The sequence below is a fragment of the Vombatus ursinus genome, unplaced genomic scaffold (assembly GCF_900497805.2).
Source record: "Vombatus ursinus unplaced genomic scaffold, bare-nosed wombat genome assembly UNPS02014785.1, whole genome shotgun sequence".
In the NCBI taxonomy this organism is placed as follows: Eukaryota; Metazoa; Chordata; class Mammalia; order Diprotodontia; family Vombatidae; genus Vombatus; species Vombatus ursinus.
The window spans coordinates 10,148,315-10,164,942 of record NW_020954563.1 but is presented as its reverse complement, the minus strand read 5'-3'; the positions used below and the strand labels follow the sequence as shown (position 1 = coordinate 10,164,942).

The following is a 16,628-nucleotide window of genomic DNA, read 5'->3' as shown; positions in this document are numbered from 1 at the left end:
GCTGAGTGGTTTGCAGTTTTATTGGGCCAGGAGAAGTCCAGCATCTGCCTGTTTAGCAGGATCCCAGACTCTTCTAGTTAAAGCCTTTCATAACCTAGTTCTAATCTATCTTTTAAATGTCCTTATCCATTACTTCTTTTCCTTTACTGTATGGTCCAGACTAGTCTTTTCTCTTTTCCTCATGCAAAGCCTCCATTTCCCATCTATAAGCTTTTGCACTAGCCATAGATTCTCTGGCTCATAAATTTACTCACTTCAAATCAAATCAGGTCAAATCAATAAGCATTTATTAAGCACTCACTGTGTTCCAGGCACTATGCTAAGGCTAGGGATACAAAGAAAGGCAAAAACAGTCCCTGCCCTCAAGAAGTTCACAATCTAGTGAGGAGTCAACATACAATTAGGTACAAATAAGACAGATACAGATAAATTGGAGGTAATCTCAGAAGAAAGGCAAAAGAAGGACTGGCAAGAGCTTCTTACAGAACGTGGGATTTTAGTTGAGATTTGAAGAAATCCAGGGAAGCCAGGAGGCAGAGACCACGAGGGAGAACATTACAAGTATGGGAGACAGTCAGTGAAAATTCACAGAGTTGGGAGATGGTATGAGGAACCACAAGGAAGCTAGTGACACTGGATTATACAGTACACTGGGGGGGGGGGTGTAGGGTATAGAAAGACTGGAAATATATGGGATAAGTTATGAAAGGCTTTAAAAGTCTGGATTTGAAGGGGGCAGCTAGGTGGTACAGTGGATGGAACACCAGCCCTGAAGTCAGGAGGACCTGAGTTCAATTCCAGCCTCAGACCAAACACTTGACACTTACTAGTTGTGTGACCCTTAGCAAGTCACTTAATCCCAATTCCCTAAAAATGAAAAAAAAAATAAAAAAAAGCTGCACATATCTTAAAAAAAAAAGTCTGGATTTGATTCTGGAGATAATAGGGAGCCACTAGAGTGTACTGAATGGGGGAAGGGTGACATAATCAGAGCTGCACTTTAAGAAGATCACTTGTTAGCTGAGTAGATGATAGACAGGGGTTGGGAGAGATTTGAAGCAGGGAGAATAACCAGAGGGCTATTACAATAGTCCATACCTGAGGTAATAAAGAGTCTACACTAGAGTAGTAGAAGTGACAGAGGAGAGAAGGTGGTATATGGGAGAGATTTTACAAAGGTAGAAATGACAGGACTTGGCAACAGGGGGATTGGATTGGATATGGGGGATGAGAGAGAGTGAGGAATTGAAGATGCTACCTAGGTTGTGAGCCTAGGCAATTGTGAGGATAGTGGGTACCTTGACAGTAATAGGACAAGTCAAGTCACATGCCAACAAGATGGAGGACCATAGGAAGTATGAGCAAGAGACAAAGCAATTTCAGCTCTCTCCACAGTCTAGGACACCAAAAATCTTAGTAAGATAACAATTCAATGAACTAACAGAAGAGAAGGCTAATCCCTAACCCCTAACCCACTCAGCACCCACACCCTCACTGCTCAATGTGATCTAATAGCAGGGCTTCATAAGTTAACACATGGGCTTGTAACAGAACTAAAGACAACCCATTGTCTCCTCATAGTGCTATGGAAAACCAAAAGTCAAAAGCTTGCTTAGGCTGGGACAGCAGTTCAAAACTCTGTGCTGCCACAGAACTCAACTAGATAACTAAGGAACAAAGGAAACTAGGGCAGGGCACATGTGTGCCATTCCACTAAGCCTGAGGGAAAGAGCTTAGCTTTGAGTTGGGGCCAGTTCTGTACCCCCAGAAATCACTTGGGGCAAAGACAGATTGGTAAACTTGAATTTCCCAGCACGGGAAGAAGCTAAAACAGCTTTAAGGTACAACTCCCAAAGAAACTGCAATCAAAGGCAAAGGAGTCAGAAAGTGAACAATAGAGGAAAAAAGACTGAAATTGTCAAAGATCCCAGGAGGAAGAAAACTCAATTAAAGACTTCCAGATAAGCAGATAAACAAACAAGGAATATATTAATAGCAGAGGGGAATATGGCCTCCAAATCAGCTAAACCACCAGACATATATGCGTAAGTATTGTAAGACTAAGGAAAATAAATCAGCACCCAATGAGGCCGAGAGCCCTATAGATTCTCAAGAGGCCATGGAACCACAGTAGGATGTTCCTGAATGGTTTAAAAGAAAAATAAGAATTGTGAAATAGAATATATGGCCTGCACAGCAGAAATAATTGGCAGAATGGAAAAAAATTTCAACCCAAGGTGGCAAGTCTCCCCAAAGAAACAAAAGAGAGCAGAACCCATTTGGAATGCAAATACACAGAAGTGAAAGACAATCTAGAAGAAGAGAAGCAAAATGCAATAGTGTTAAAAGAAAACATGATATTCATTCAAGCAAAACATATTGATCTTGAAGACAGGATACGTAGAGAAAATTTAAGGATTATAAGTCTCCCAGAAGAACATGACAAGTCAAAAAACCTCAACACCATAACGCAAGAAATAAAGACAATAATAAGACATAAATTCAATACAACTCAGACACCACCTCCTACAGGAAACCCTTCTTTATCCCCCTTATCTACCAATGTCCTCCCTCCCTATCTTATATACTTACATATGTACATGTTATCTCTCTTAATAGAACGTAAATTCTTTGAGAGCGAGGATTCTTTCCTATTTTGACTTTGTATCCCTGGGACCTAGCACAATTCCTACTAATTAATTATGTGTACATGTGCACATATATACAGAGCGACCCAAAGCTTTCAAGTATAAGCTTTAATAGAGTTTAATAAAGTTTAAGTTTTAATAGCTTAAAACTGAACTAAGACTTTTGGGACTCCCTGTGTATGCACAAAGAGTCTATAAGATTTAGAAATAGAATGAATCTTACAGATCAATACATACATAAACAAAAATAAACATGCGAATATAGAGTGTATGTGTGTGTGTATGTTTCTGGGAAATCAGAAGGAAGCAAAAGCCTCAGATAAATACCTTTCTTAGATATCTCCATATTACCCTCCTACCCCCCAGTTCCTTCCTATCTCCTGGCCCTACCTGAGCATGTCTTCTGTGCTCTCAGAGATGGTTGAATCATAGAAGGGATCTCCCAGTCTGCTAGCCAAGGCCAGAGCAATCTTCAGGGTCTGTGTTTACAAAGGCATGCAGGAGATATCAGGCACATCAGGACCTCTTCTCGGCCTGTGACCCCCAAACTCCAAAACATCTATGCCCCACCCCTCAGAATTCCAGAGACCTTCCCTTCCCCTATCCCCAAAATACCTTTATTGACACCATGTCCCAAAGGCTTTCCCTACACCCAACCCTCTTTCCAAGGACTGCTTAATATCCCCAGTACCCAGAGGGAGAGAGACCAGGGAGGGGGAGGTTGGCACTGACCCCAGCTCCCTGGAAAGCAGGAATACAAGGTAGGACAAGGAAGCTGAGAAGCTGACAAAGAGAATGGTGGGAAAGGGAAGGGGAGCCATACCTCAGCTACCCAGTGCAGAGCCTGCTCCCTGGACACCAAGCTGGTAAGGTTGAAGCCCTCTAGGATGTTCAGGGCAGCAATGAGGGCAGGTCCCGTATGAGGGGGTGGGGGGCTGAGCACCAAGTGACCTTTGACAAGGGGAGAGGCCAAGGTAAGGAGGGGAAGGGAAACAGATCTCAGCATGAGGACAAAGGGGCAAAGAACTTTTACTGAGGTAAAGAAACTAAAACCAAACTCTTAGAAACTGAAGTCCTCATTTTATAGATGAGGAAATTGAAGCCCAGAGTCAAAAAGGGACTTGCTGAAGACCACACAGTTAGTCAGTGACAAAGCAGGGGCTAGAGCTTAGGAGGCCTCCTGCTTTCCAGCCCTGGGCTTTGAGACTTCAGAAACAAGGATCCAAGATATTCATTCATTCAGGGCTGGCCTCAAGCTTGTACAATGACCCATTCCAATCCCGGCCCTGCCCCACTCCTAACCTTCCCAACTACTTTACTTGCCAAAGCCAAAAATGTCTCAAAAAGACAAAGTATTTTATGCCCAGTGAGAGAAGGCTGACCCTGCTGACCCCATGCTGACCGGGTCCATTATACTTCTATGTTATCTAACTTCTGCTATGGAACTTATCCATCAGTATACACATCTGGGACAGACAATAGACAATGAGGTGGTTTCAGGACTAAATGGGAAGAGGAGAGGAAGCAGGACTGCTTTTGGGAAACTGCAAAGTTCTTTTAAGGAACCCAAGTTTTTCCCAGAAACTAAGGCTCATCTTTTCTAAATCATCATTTTGGGGACTGTACAGCTGTGAGACATGGAGCACAATGAACCACGGAGAACCCTATGTAGAGGTACATGCAACATGTAACCAATGAGGAATTTCAAAGAAGACCTGGAGTTTAAGATGTCATTGGAGAAGGATATGATAGGAAAAGATGGGCTGCTCATGTGTCATGGGATTACAAGTGGGCAGTCATGTGCTCTATTGCTTTCCTTGAAATATCAGGACAAACTGAGGAAAGCCATTGGCTATTTGATGAGGATTAGCAGACTCATGGGAAGAGATGGCCAAGAGTTACACAAGACGGCAGGCATTGAGAAGATCCAAACCTGTATGACTGATATGAGTAATTCCATCAGGGCCTCACTATAGCAAGGCAATCCTTTTACTTCTCTGTAATTGATTTTCTATTGGACACCTCACAGGAATTATTTCAAACCTTTATTTCTCTGTTCCTATATACCCCTCTTCCCCTCCCTCTCAGCAGAGGGCTTCATCTCATATGTTATTGGGAAAATAGAAGCCATTCACCACAAGCTCCTTTTTCTCCCTTACTCTATATTTCAAAACTCCTTGTCATCATCTCCCCATTCTCCTTATAAGGCCAACACCTCTACTGGTACCCTCATTCCCAGCATCTCTTTCTGGGTCCTTCAGCAAATCTTCCCCACAATTATTCAACCTCTCTGTCTCTAATCTTTTACCCTTCTCTCTGTTACTGCTTACCTCCCTGCTACCTAAAAACATTTCTAGGTCTTTGACATCTTAAAAAACTCTCATTTGACCCTATGATCCACTCAAGCTACAATCTAATGTCTTTCCTTTTATAGCCAGAATACTAGAAGAAGCAAAGTTATCTACAATCACTGCCTCTATTCTTTGTCTTCTCACTTCTCAGTGTTTGCTATTGGGTTTTCTGCTCTGATCATACAACTTAAATTGTACTCTCCAATGTTATTAATAATGTTTTAATTGTCAAAACTTATGGCCTTTTTTCAGTATCATGCTTCATCTTTCTTGATGTCTCTGAAATGCATCTCTGAAGCATTTGAAACTTTTAACCACCCTTTCCCAGAGTCTTTCATTTCTAGGTTTTCATGACATTGCTCTGGTTATCCTCCTACATGTCTGACCAATCCTTCTCAGTTTCCTTATCATAGATTACAGATTATCACCTTTATCCTCTCACCCAATTGTGACTATACTCCAAACCTTTTAATTGGTCTCTCTGTCTCAAATCACTCTCCTCTCCAATACATCCTCCACATAGCTGCCAAAATGATATTCTTATTAGAGCCTAGTTCTGACCACATCATTCACATCTCTATTCAATAAACTTCAAAATCCTTCACAATCTGGCTCCAACCTACTTTTCAAGCTTTATTATAAATTATACCCTTTCGTCCATCTTGTCTCCATTAAGATGCTTAGATTCTTAAAATCTAGCCACTGCTCAGATTCTTATAATCTAGCTAATAGCTTACTAATGTTCAGACTCCTTAAGAGTCTGCCCAATATGACAGATGTTCTAATAAACCTTGTCTTTGGCTGAAAAATAAATAAATAAATTATACCTTTTCATCACTCTTCCATTCTTCGGTCCAGCCAAACTGGCCAGCTTCCTGTTCTTCACACTTTCTACTTCTTTCAATTCCTAGTTGTCTTCAAAACTCAGATGAATGCTAAGAAATGTGGGCAAAGACAACCTAGACAATTTCATTTTTATCAAAACCCACTGGTCTTAAAAATCTGAATTTAAATAGTTTCATCTGAGATCCACTCTGATGGCATGAATAAATAAATAATAGCTTTAAAAATGTATTGGGGCGGGGAGAACTCAGCTCAAGTACTATCTCCTACCACAAAGCCTTTCCTGATTCCCCAGATGCTAGTGTCTCCCCCCAAAAAACTATCTTGAATCTATTTTGCATATGCATATGTATGAATATTTGTATATCTCACAATAGAAAATATGCTCTGTGAAAACAGACTGTTAAATTTTTGTCTTTTTATCCTGTAGCAAACATAGTAGGTGCTTAATAAAGATTGCTCAATGATTGATCCCCAGGAAATTACACGGCCAAGAATATCACTGAAACCAGGTTTTTATGAGTACTTAAAGAGGAAGAGGGGAGGGGTGTGGAGGGAAGAGAAAGAAGAGGCTGACACAGAGAGGTTAGGTTGAGAATGACGAAGACAAACTTCACAATCTTGCCAAAGTCTCACCCTGAGTCCGGAGAGCCCAAAGCCCTGGCATAGCAATCAGGATACTAGCTGTGTAACCTTAGGCAAATCTCTTCCACTCCCTGTTTTTCAGTTTTCTCCTCTATAAAAATGAGAGGATTGGCCTAGATTCTCTCTCAGCTCTCTTCCCACTCTGACAGTCTATGTTCTCAAGTCCCTTTTTGCTCTGACATTCTGTGGTTCCTTTAGACATGGCATTAGGAAGAGGCAGCTAGGTGGCACAGTGGACAGAAGACTAAGCTTGGAATCAGGAAGACTAAGTTCAAAATCTGCCTCAGACACTTATTTAGCTGTGTGATCATAGGCAAATCACTTAACCCTGTTTGCCTCAGTTTCCTCATCTGTAAAATTAGCTGGAGAAGGAAATGGCAAACTACTTCCGTATCTTTGACACAAATGGGGTCATGGAAGAGTTGGACACAACTGAAATTAATGAACAACAAGGGAAGATAGGAGAGAAAAAAAGGGCATGAATAGGGAAACTAGCCTCCTTGGCAAGACTAGATCTCCCACCTGCCCCCCAAATCCCGACATTCTGGGCACTTGGGAAACTGAGTTAAACTCTAGTCCCTGCTCTAGACCCTGGCTCCACAGGAAGCCACTGGCCCACTTAAGGTTTCAGGGTTTTTATTTTTTCTTCTGTAGTGGGCAGGAGCCTCCAGGCAGCATAGAGGGAGGGTGAGAGAGGCTGCTGAATGGGGGGCAGGGTCACCTCGGTACACGCCACGCACAGGCTTCTCCACTAATACACTGTAGTTACTGAAATCCTCCTCGGTCAAGACTCCACCATGGTGCTGCACCTACAGGGAAGGAGCAAGAGAGGGAGAAAGGAAGATGGCCTCAGCTAACATTTCTCCCAGCCCCTACTCTGCCTACCCCTAGGGCACCACAAGGAAGGGATTGGTAACTGCAGTCTCTCCTCACCCCCAATAACACTCCAGGCCCCAGAAACAGCAGAAAAAGCCCCGACTCTGAGTCAGAGGACCCAAGTTCAAATCTTGCCTTTGACATGTACTATCCATGTGACCTTAGGCAAGGGCCTTAGTTTCCTCATCCATAAAATGTGGGGGTGGAACTAGATGATCTCTGAGGTTCCTTTTGGCTCCAGATTTATAATTCCTAGGAGATCATTTCTTCTCCTCTCACTCCCCACCTTGGTGAGGACCACATCTCTCTCCCCAAGGGGCTCCCTGATCTTTTTTCCTAGGACTCTTAAAGTCTTTAAAAACGTCTGGGATTTTTGTTGATCCTGAGAGTATGGAAGTGGAAAGATCCCTGGGATAAGTGTGAGGTACCCTGGGTTCTAGTCCTGATTCTGCCATTAACTTGCTCCAAACTGGAAGAAGTCCCCTTCTTTCTCCGAGCTTCAATTTAGCCATCAGTAAAATGGTTGAACTCATAAAGTACTCCTTAAAGTCCCTCACGGCTTTGTTGGTCTATGTTTCTCAGCCCACCCTTGCTTGGTCCCATGCTCACCTCTGACACCATCTCCTGGGTGAGGTTGCCACCCCCATAAAAAGCTACGGCCCCTGCAGAACCCAGAGAAGACAGAACGGCGGCCAGGTCTGGCCTCCGCACAAAGGTGCCAGGTACCAGCGGCCGGCCTTCAGGAAAGAAGATCTCCCGGAAACGCTCGGAAGCATTGGGAACAGGTTGTTCTAGGATAGCCTGGGCTGGAAAGACACAGGGAAGATACCTGGGACTTAAGCCTCTCCTACCCTGACCATCCCCTTTACCACCCTCACCAACCAAAATGGTGAATGGACTTTCCAGACGTTAAGTCTTTTGCTCTGTCTTCCCAGACCCTTTGCAGCCTCACCACCCACCTCCAGGGCCCTTAACTGACCAAGATCATGGGTCACATTGAAGCCATCCTGAGCTACAGCTGAGGCGAATGCCAGAACCTTGGACCAGGGCAGCCTGAGAGAGAGAAGATGGAAAACATGGTGAGGGAGCTCGAAGGGGAAAGGACCCTCAGGGCAGGGGAAGAAAATGGATGAGGGGGTTATACGGACAGGAAAGAGAACTAAAAGGAGGAAGAATAGAGGGGACTCCAAGGATGGTGGAGCCCAAGCTGAAGGAGGAGGAATCTGGGGAGACGAGACATGTGAGTGATGAAAGAGAAAGTGGCGACAAAACTAGGAAGTGGGAGCCTGAGGAGAGGGAGGAATACGGGAAGAGGAGACCCAAGGCAGGAGAATGCCTGGGAAGGAGAATGAAAAATTTGGTGGGGGTGAGGGGGGGAGTCAAGGGGTGGCGGAAGTCCCTGGTGTCACCCTCCCCCTTACCTTCCATAGAGTTGATGAGCTTCATACAGCCCCTTGGCCATTCCTGGGATCCCCACAAGGAGACCGGGCTGGGTCAGGTGAAGCAGTCAAGGGAAAGAGGAGACCAAGTCACTAGAAGGGGAGGGGCTAGGCTGAGCTCTAAAGGGTCCACAGCCCCATGGTAGAGGGAACCCCCAAGGTTCATTGGTACATCATAATCCTACAGTAGCCTTGCACATATTTGGTACAGAACAGACACACGTGCCTGGCCAATGCTCATCCTATACTAGCCACATAGTAAACACACATACAGAAGGTACACTGCAGCCAGACATACAGGCAATCAAGAAGCATTTATTAAGTGCCTCCTATGTGCCAGGCACTTTGTTAAGCACTAGGGATACAAAGATAGGCATAAAAACAGTCCCCACCCTCAAGGAGTTCACAATCTAATAGGAAAGACAACATGTAAATTACTAGGTATAAAAAAACTACATACAGAGTAGATGGAAGGTGGGGGCAGGTAGGTGGCACCATAGTGCACAGAGCACTGGACCTGGAGTCAGGAAGACTCATCATCTTCCTGAGTTCAAATCTGGCCTCAGACACTTACTAGCTATGCAACCCTGGGCAAATCACTTAACCCTGTTTGCCTCAGTTTCCTCATCTACAAAATGAACTGCGGAAGAAAATGGCAAACCACTCCAGTATCTTTGTCAAGGAAGACCCCAAATGGGGTCACAAAGAGTCAGACGTGACTGAAATGACTGAACAACAACAAAGATGTAAGGTAATCTGAGAGTGGAGACATAAGCAGCTGAAGGGGCTTCCAGCAGAAGGTGGGATTTGAGCTGAGTCATGAAGGAAGCTGGGGAGACTAAGGCAGAGGTGAGAGGCAGAGGAACCTAGGAATGGGGTCAGACAGTGCAAAGACATAGAGGCAAGAGGTATGTCATTTTTGAGGAATTGCAAGGAGGCCAGTGTAGCTGGATCATAGATTGATTGTAAAATCTAAGAAGACTGGAAAGGAGCCAGGTTATGAAGAGCTTTAAATGCCTAACAGAGCTTATATTTGATTCTGATGGTAACAGGGATCCACGGGAGGTTAGTGAGCAGGGAGTAACATGGTCAGACCTGTGCTGTAAAAAGCATCACTTAAAGGATACGAACAGGTAGTTTTCCTAAGGAGAAACCAAAGCTATCTATAGTCATATGAAAAAAATGCTCTAAAGCACTATTGATTAGAGAAATGCAAATTAAAACAACTCTGAGGTACCGCTTCACACCCACCAGATTGGCTAACATGACAAAACAGAACAATGATAAATGTTGGAGAAGATGTGGGAAAACTGGAATATTAATACATTGCTGGTGGAGTTGTGAACTAGTCCAACCTTTCTGGAGAAAAATTTGGAACTATGTCCAAAGGGTTATAAAACTGTGCATATCCTTTGACCCAGCAATACCACTATAAGGTCTGTATCCCATAGAGATTAAAAAAAAAAAAGGAAAAGGAAAAGGAAAAGGACCTATGTGTACAAAAATATTTGTAGCAGCTCTTTTTGTGTTGGCAAAGTTTTGGAAATTGAGGGAATACCCATCAATTGGGGAATGGCTGAACAAGTCAAGAAATATTATTGTGCTCTAAGAAACGAAGAGCAGGATAGTTTCAGAAAAACCTGGAAAGACTTACATGAACTGATGCAAAGTGAAGTGAGCAGAACTAGAAGAACATTGTACATAGTAACAGTAACATTGTGCAATGATCAACTGTGAATGACTGAGCTATTCTCAGCAATACAATGATCCAAGACAATTCTGAAGGACTTATGATGAAAAATGCTATCCACCTCCAGAGAAATAAATGATGTAATCTAAATGTAGATTGAAGCATACCTTTTTTTTTTAACTTTCTTAATTATTCCTGATTTTTGGTTTTTTTGGTCTGCGTTTTCTTTTGCAATACGACTATTATGTAAATGTTTTGCATGATTGCTCATGTAGAATCCATATCAAATTACTTGTCTTCTGGGTGGGGGGAGAGAATTTGGAGCTCAAAATTTTTTTTAAATGTTAAAAAGTTTTTTTAAATGTTAAAAAAATTTTGTTTACATATAATTGAGAAAAAATAAAAATAATAATTTTAGAAAAAGAATCACTTGGATAACTCAACAGAGAGTAGACTGGAATGAGGGGATGGCTGAGAAAGGAAAATCTATCAGAAGGCTATTCCAATAGTCCAAGTGATGAAGGCCTGAACTAGTATTATGGCTATATGAACTGAGAGAAGGGGACACAGATGAGAAATGTAATGAGGGTAGAAATGACAAGATTTGACACTGGATTGGATATGGGGGTGCATATGAGTGAGGAGATGAGGGTGACACCAAGTTTATGAATCTGGGAGCCTAGGAACATGGTAGTGCCCTCAACAATAATAGGAAAATTCAGAAGGGAGGACTTGGGGAAAGGATAAAGTTCCATTTTAGACATGTTGAGTTTGATATATCTCTGGGACATCCAATTCAAGTTGTGCAAGAGGCAGCTGGAGGTGTGAGACTGTAGCTCAGGAAAGAGATGAGGGCTGGGTATACAGAGCTGAGAATCATCTGCACAGAGATGCTAACTGAATCAAGTGAGATGGTATAAATGGAAAAGAGAAAACGACCCAGGACACCAGCAAAGGAGGCTAAGAACGAGCAATTGGACAGATAGGAGGAGAACCAGGAGGGAGCAATTTCGTAAAAACTTAGAAAGGAGAAAGCACCCAGGAGGAGAAGGTAATCAATAGTGTCAAATGCTGCTGAGAGGTCAAAAAAAAAAAAGAAAAGAAAAGAAAAGAAAATCAGGATGGAGAAAAGGCCAACAGATTTGGCAATTAAGAGATTATTGGTAGCTTTGGAGAGAGTAAGTCCAGATGAATGAAGTCAGAATCCAGATTACAGTGTCTAGAAGAAAGGGACAGAAGAAGAAATGGAGGCACCAAATGTAGATAAATTTCTCAAATTTAGCCATAAGGAGAGGACAGATATGGGACAGGAGCTGGTGGGGCTAGTGGGGGTGATAGATCAAGTGAGAGGTGTTTTTAGGGATGGGGGAGACATGGATATGTTAGTAGGCAGAAGGAAAGGTGCCAGTGGATAGACTGAATATAAGAGAGAGGGAACAGTTTGTTAGAGAAGTCAGGGAGAAGAGGGGATTAAGAGCACATGTAAAGAAACTGACTTTTGCATGGAGAAGGCCCACTTCTTCATCTGAGACTGGAGCAAAGGAGGACATAGTAGGGGAAAGTGTTTGAATGATGTGAATTGAAGAGGAGGAGGATTGGGGTTAGCTCACACGAGCCTTGTGTACTACAGGTGGACAGTAGCATGGCACATAGTAGATGCAGAGCATCCTGGCACATAAAGCGTGTTCAGAAATGGATTTCAGTGAAGAAGGGAAGGGGAGAGGAACCCCTCCCCTGTGGCCCCCACCTTGGTCTCCCAGAATCTTTGCAGGGCTTCCTCCCGAAGGGCACCAGGAGCAGTCTCCCGGAAGTCAATCAGGCGGCTCTCATTCCTCCGGATGTCGTGGACAAGCATCACTCCTCCCCTGGGTAGGGAGAGAGGGGAGCATCGGGAGGGCAGCATGTGGAAACAGGGAAGGGCAAGGGGATGTAGTATTGGAGAACGAGGAGAAAGCATGAGATTACCTGCCCCCCCCCCCACAAATACTGTACTATACTCTCTCCCGGCCCCTGTGTTGAGATAAACCTCTTCTAGGGCTTGGGGGGAAGGGGGGAGGTGGCTAGACTAATGAGGGAGGTGGGGGAGAAGGGTTTTGGCTCTCTCCAAAGCAGCTCTGAAGAGGCTCTCCCCACCAAGTCACCCAATATCTTAATCCCAGATTAGCAAGAACCGGCCAGAGAAGGGAACTGGGCCAATCCTAGGGGGCCGTAGGCTGGATGCCTGCCAGTTTCCTGCACCTGTCTTAAAGAAGTAGCAGCTAGCTCCTGCCCCCTGGGGCTGGCTTACGTAAGGGAGAAGACTTTAGGCCCTGGACATCAGCTCCCAACTGACCTGGTCTTTACACCAAGTTCAAATAATGAAGGGCTGAGGAGGAGTAGCCAAGGCCTATCTGCCCACCCTCTCTCCCGGGAATCTGAACAGGGCTTGTGTAGAGGCAAGGGAATGCCCTAGAATAGATCAACTGAAAGAGTCTGGGGGAGTCAACTGGAGGTCTGTGGGGTTGCTGATTAGGGAAATGGAGGCTGCTGATAGAGGGAATCTGGGGCAGAAAATTGGGAGAGTACAGAGGGGCTTATTTGGAGAACTTAATGAGGGATGATTGGAGGGACCTGAGGGACTGAATAAGAGACTCTTGGGAGACCAATTGGGTCTCTGTTGAGCACTGGTTGGAAGAACTGGGAAGGGAAAATTGGGGGAGTCTGAAGTATAGATTTAGGGAGCTCCAGATAGAAGGCCACTTACCCACCCAGACCAGAGCTGTGAGGAGCCACAATGCCAGCACACAGGGCAGCAGCCACAGCGGCATCCACAGAAGAGCCACCTTTACTCAGTACCTCGATGCCTAGCGCCGTGCAATGGGCAGCATCTGTGACAACTGCTCCCTGGTGGAAGATCTGGGGGAGAGAATGGGGAAGGGGAGATTTAATGGGGGACAGCAACAAAGGCTGCTCTCATGAAACATCTCTCCCTCACACTAACCCTCTGTTCTAGGTGGCAAAACTCTGAAGCAGGGGGCAGAGGAAACAAAAATACCCACCTGTTAGGGTTCAAGGATGATCACAACCCCCTACCCACCGAGGTAAGTGTCTCTTCGCCTAAACTCCTTCCATTACTGAGCATAGAGTTGGGTTGAGCACATAGTAGGTGTTTAATAATTGTCTGTTGAACTGCTAGCTCTTGGTCCCCTCTCTCCATCTCTTAACCATGGCTTCTCTTCTAACTTACTTCCTTCCTCCCCTCCAATCTCCTACTCAACTCCCTGCCTAGATCCCTAGGCACCACCCCACCCCAAGCTCCAGTACCCTCCCCTTCACTTCCACATTTTTCTTTCTTTCTTCTTCAGACCTCCCTGGATTTTCTTCCAATCTGCCCCTTCCCAGTCTCACCTGGGGATCCCCAAAGTAAATCTGCATGACAAGGGCCACTGTCACCCCAGTGGCAAAAGTGAGACAGGCTGTGACGATGACTGTGAGTCCATCTTGGCGGCACGAACACTCTGCTGCAGCCGCAAAGGGATCCTTGCTGGTCTCCCTTAGAGGTGACCCATCCTGGCTGCCCATCTCCGAAGAGGATGAGGGTAGTTGCTGTAGCCGGGCAGACTTCAGGAAAGAGTCAGGATCTGGGGGACAGTCAATGGGGCAAGGGAAAGGAGGAAATATTAGAAGTCCTCATACTTATTGTTGACCCTTCCCCCCCCCAAAAAAAATCCCCTCCAGCCCCTGGGCTGGACTTACTTACATCAACCAAGCAGCTTTGGGGTGATGCTTCCACCTACCTCCTGGCAACTGCCTTTCCTGCTTCCTCCAGACTCTGTCTTTCCCTCCCCCAGCCCCTGTTTCCCCAGCTCTTTAATCCCTGACCTGTATCATCTTTCAGTCTTTTTCTGACGCATTCTTTTCTAAGATGGGTGGGGACCGGGGCTGGCCCCTGGGCTAAGAAGTTCTACAGACCACCACCGCCTTCCTCCCTTGGGGAAGTGGATGTCTGGGTTCTCCCTTCCCTTCCCCAGCTCCAGTCATCAACTGATAGAACTGTTTTGAACTGAAAGGGAACAAGCATTTATTTAGTACCTACTGTGTGCCAGACACTGTACTAAACACTATACAAATATTATCTCATTTGAGCCTTACACTAACTCTAGGAGGTGGTGCTATTATGACCCCCATTTTACAGTTAAAGAAACGGAGGCAGGCAGAGATAAAGGGACTTTGCCCAGGGTCACACAGCTAGTAAATGTCTGTCTGAGGCTGGAATCCAGGTCTTCCTGACTCCAGGCCCATCGTTATATCTACTGTGTCAACTAGCTGCCTCATTTTACAAATGAAGAAACTGAGGGTCAGAGAAAAATGATCAGCCCAAGGTTACACAAGTCCTTCTCCTCAATCCCCTGACTCCCCCAGTCTCTGCCTGCCCAAACCCAACACTGGAAAAACTCCAATTTCCTAGAGGTGGCAGAAAGACGAGGGAAGGTAGCAAAGAGGAAGGCTGACAGGCCAGATACTGTTCTTCTCTACAACCACAGCTGACTTGGAAAAAGAAGATCCTTAGGGGGCATTGGTCATAGCCAGTAATTGGCAGGGAACAGAAAGGGAGGGCCTTGAAGGGCAAACCTCCAGCCCCACTCTGATCAGTTTGGTTTTTTTTTTGACAGTATATGTGGCATTCTGTACCCACAATCTTTTCTCACTCTCTAAAGAAAGGAGGAAGATGTATGTCTGCATTTCCTTATCTACTCTAGAGCCAAAATTATACACGATAACTATAACAGTAGAAATTAAAAGAATACTAAAAAGAAGCCAAACTCTATGTAATTTTAATGATCTTTGTTTTTGGGTTCTGTTTGTATTTCATTCTCCATTGGTTAATACAAATCTTCCAATGTTTCTATGAATTCCTCATAGTCCTTTTTTACAGGGCAATAATATTTCATTACATTTGTTTGCCATAATTTGTTCAGTCATTCATTCCCCAGGCTGTGAGTACCCATTTTGTTTCCAGTTTTTGGCTGCCTCAAAAACTGCTAAATATTGGGGCAAACTAATCTGTTTATATCCTTTGACCCAGAGATCTTTCTGATGAACATATACCTCAAGGAGGGCAAAGACAGAAAATTCTCACATATATAGAGTGTCCCAGAAATCTCAGTTCAGTTTTAAGCTATTAAAACAAAAGTCTTAGCTTGCATTAAGACTTTTGGGATACTCTGCACGTGGAAACTTTCTGTCTTTGCCCTCCTTGAGGTATACACTTAACAGAAGGATCTCTGGGTCAGAGGGTATAAGCACTTTAGTGACTTTTCTAACAGGAATCCAAATGATTTTCTGGAATGGTTGCACCAATTCACAGGGCCACCAATCATATATTATATCTTGTACCTGTCTTTTCACAGACCTTTCAACATTGACTATTTCCATCTTTTGTTATCTTTGCGGATTTCTCCAGTCTTATTCATGCCCATCTCTGTCAAACACAAGGCTCTCTTCACAACTTGAGTCTAGGGCTAAGGTCCCAAGATAGCCAGTCATAGGATCATTTAAATCTGGAAGGGGCCTTGTTGTTCAATCATTTCAGTCGTGTCTGACTCTTTGTGACCTCATTTGGAGTTTTCTTGACAGAGGTACAGGACTGGTTTGCCATTTACTTCTCTAGCTCTTTTCATAGATGAGGAAACTGAGGCAAACAAAGTTAAGTGATTTGCCCAGGGTCACACAGCTAGTAAGTATTTGAAGCCACCTATCTGCTCTGTAGAGATCATCTAATTCTGGGGTGGGGAACCTGTGGCCTCGAGACCACATGTAGCTCTCCAGGTCCTCAAGGGTGGCCCTTTGATTGAATCCAAACTTCACAGAACAAATCTCCTTCAACCCTATTTTACTAAGGAAGGAAACTGAGATGAAGGGAAGAAGGGAGAGAATGAGAATGAATATGGCTTGCTCAATGTCACACGGGTAATTGGCAGAGCCAACACTAAAATTTAGCCCCTCTGATTCTAAAACCAGACTTGGATAATCTAAGAATTAGAAGGGATCTGAGAGATTGTTCACAATTGATCAATAAGCAAAGTGATTAGGGGCAGCTAGGTGGTGAAGTGTATAGAGCACTGACCCTAGAGTCTGAAGGACCTCAGTTCAAATC

The 16,628-nt window shown here is 44.3% G+C and overlaps 1 protein-coding gene across 1 annotated transcript in view; it reads right to left on the bottom strand.

The window, feature by feature from the left end:
* The window catches only part of GGT7 (gamma-glutamyltransferase 7), a 37,471-nt gene that overhangs the window by 5,744 nt on the left and 15,099 nt on the right, over nucleotides 1-16,628 (bottom strand). Inside the window, exons 2-12 of the mRNA XM_027867078.1 lie at nucleotides 13,880-14,112; nucleotides 13,236-13,387; nucleotides 12,240-12,357; nucleotides 8,785-8,852; nucleotides 8,343-8,416; nucleotides 7,973-8,169; nucleotides 7,209-7,296; nucleotides 3,472-3,599; nucleotides 3,039-3,127; nucleotides 1,490-1,494; nucleotides 49-73 (exon numbers count right to left, since the gene is read on the bottom strand). Of these exons, the coding sequence (XP_027722879.1) occupies nucleotides 49-73; nucleotides 1,490-1,494; nucleotides 3,039-3,127; nucleotides 3,472-3,599; nucleotides 7,209-7,296; nucleotides 7,973-8,169; nucleotides 8,343-8,416; nucleotides 8,785-8,852; nucleotides 12,240-12,357; nucleotides 13,236-13,387; nucleotides 13,880-14,112 (1,177 nt within the window). The remainder of the gene's footprint in view (nucleotides 1-48; nucleotides 74-1,489; nucleotides 1,495-3,038; nucleotides 3,128-3,471; nucleotides 3,600-7,208; nucleotides 7,297-7,972; nucleotides 8,170-8,342; nucleotides 8,417-8,784; nucleotides 8,853-12,239; nucleotides 12,358-13,235; nucleotides 13,388-13,879; nucleotides 14,113-16,628) is intronic.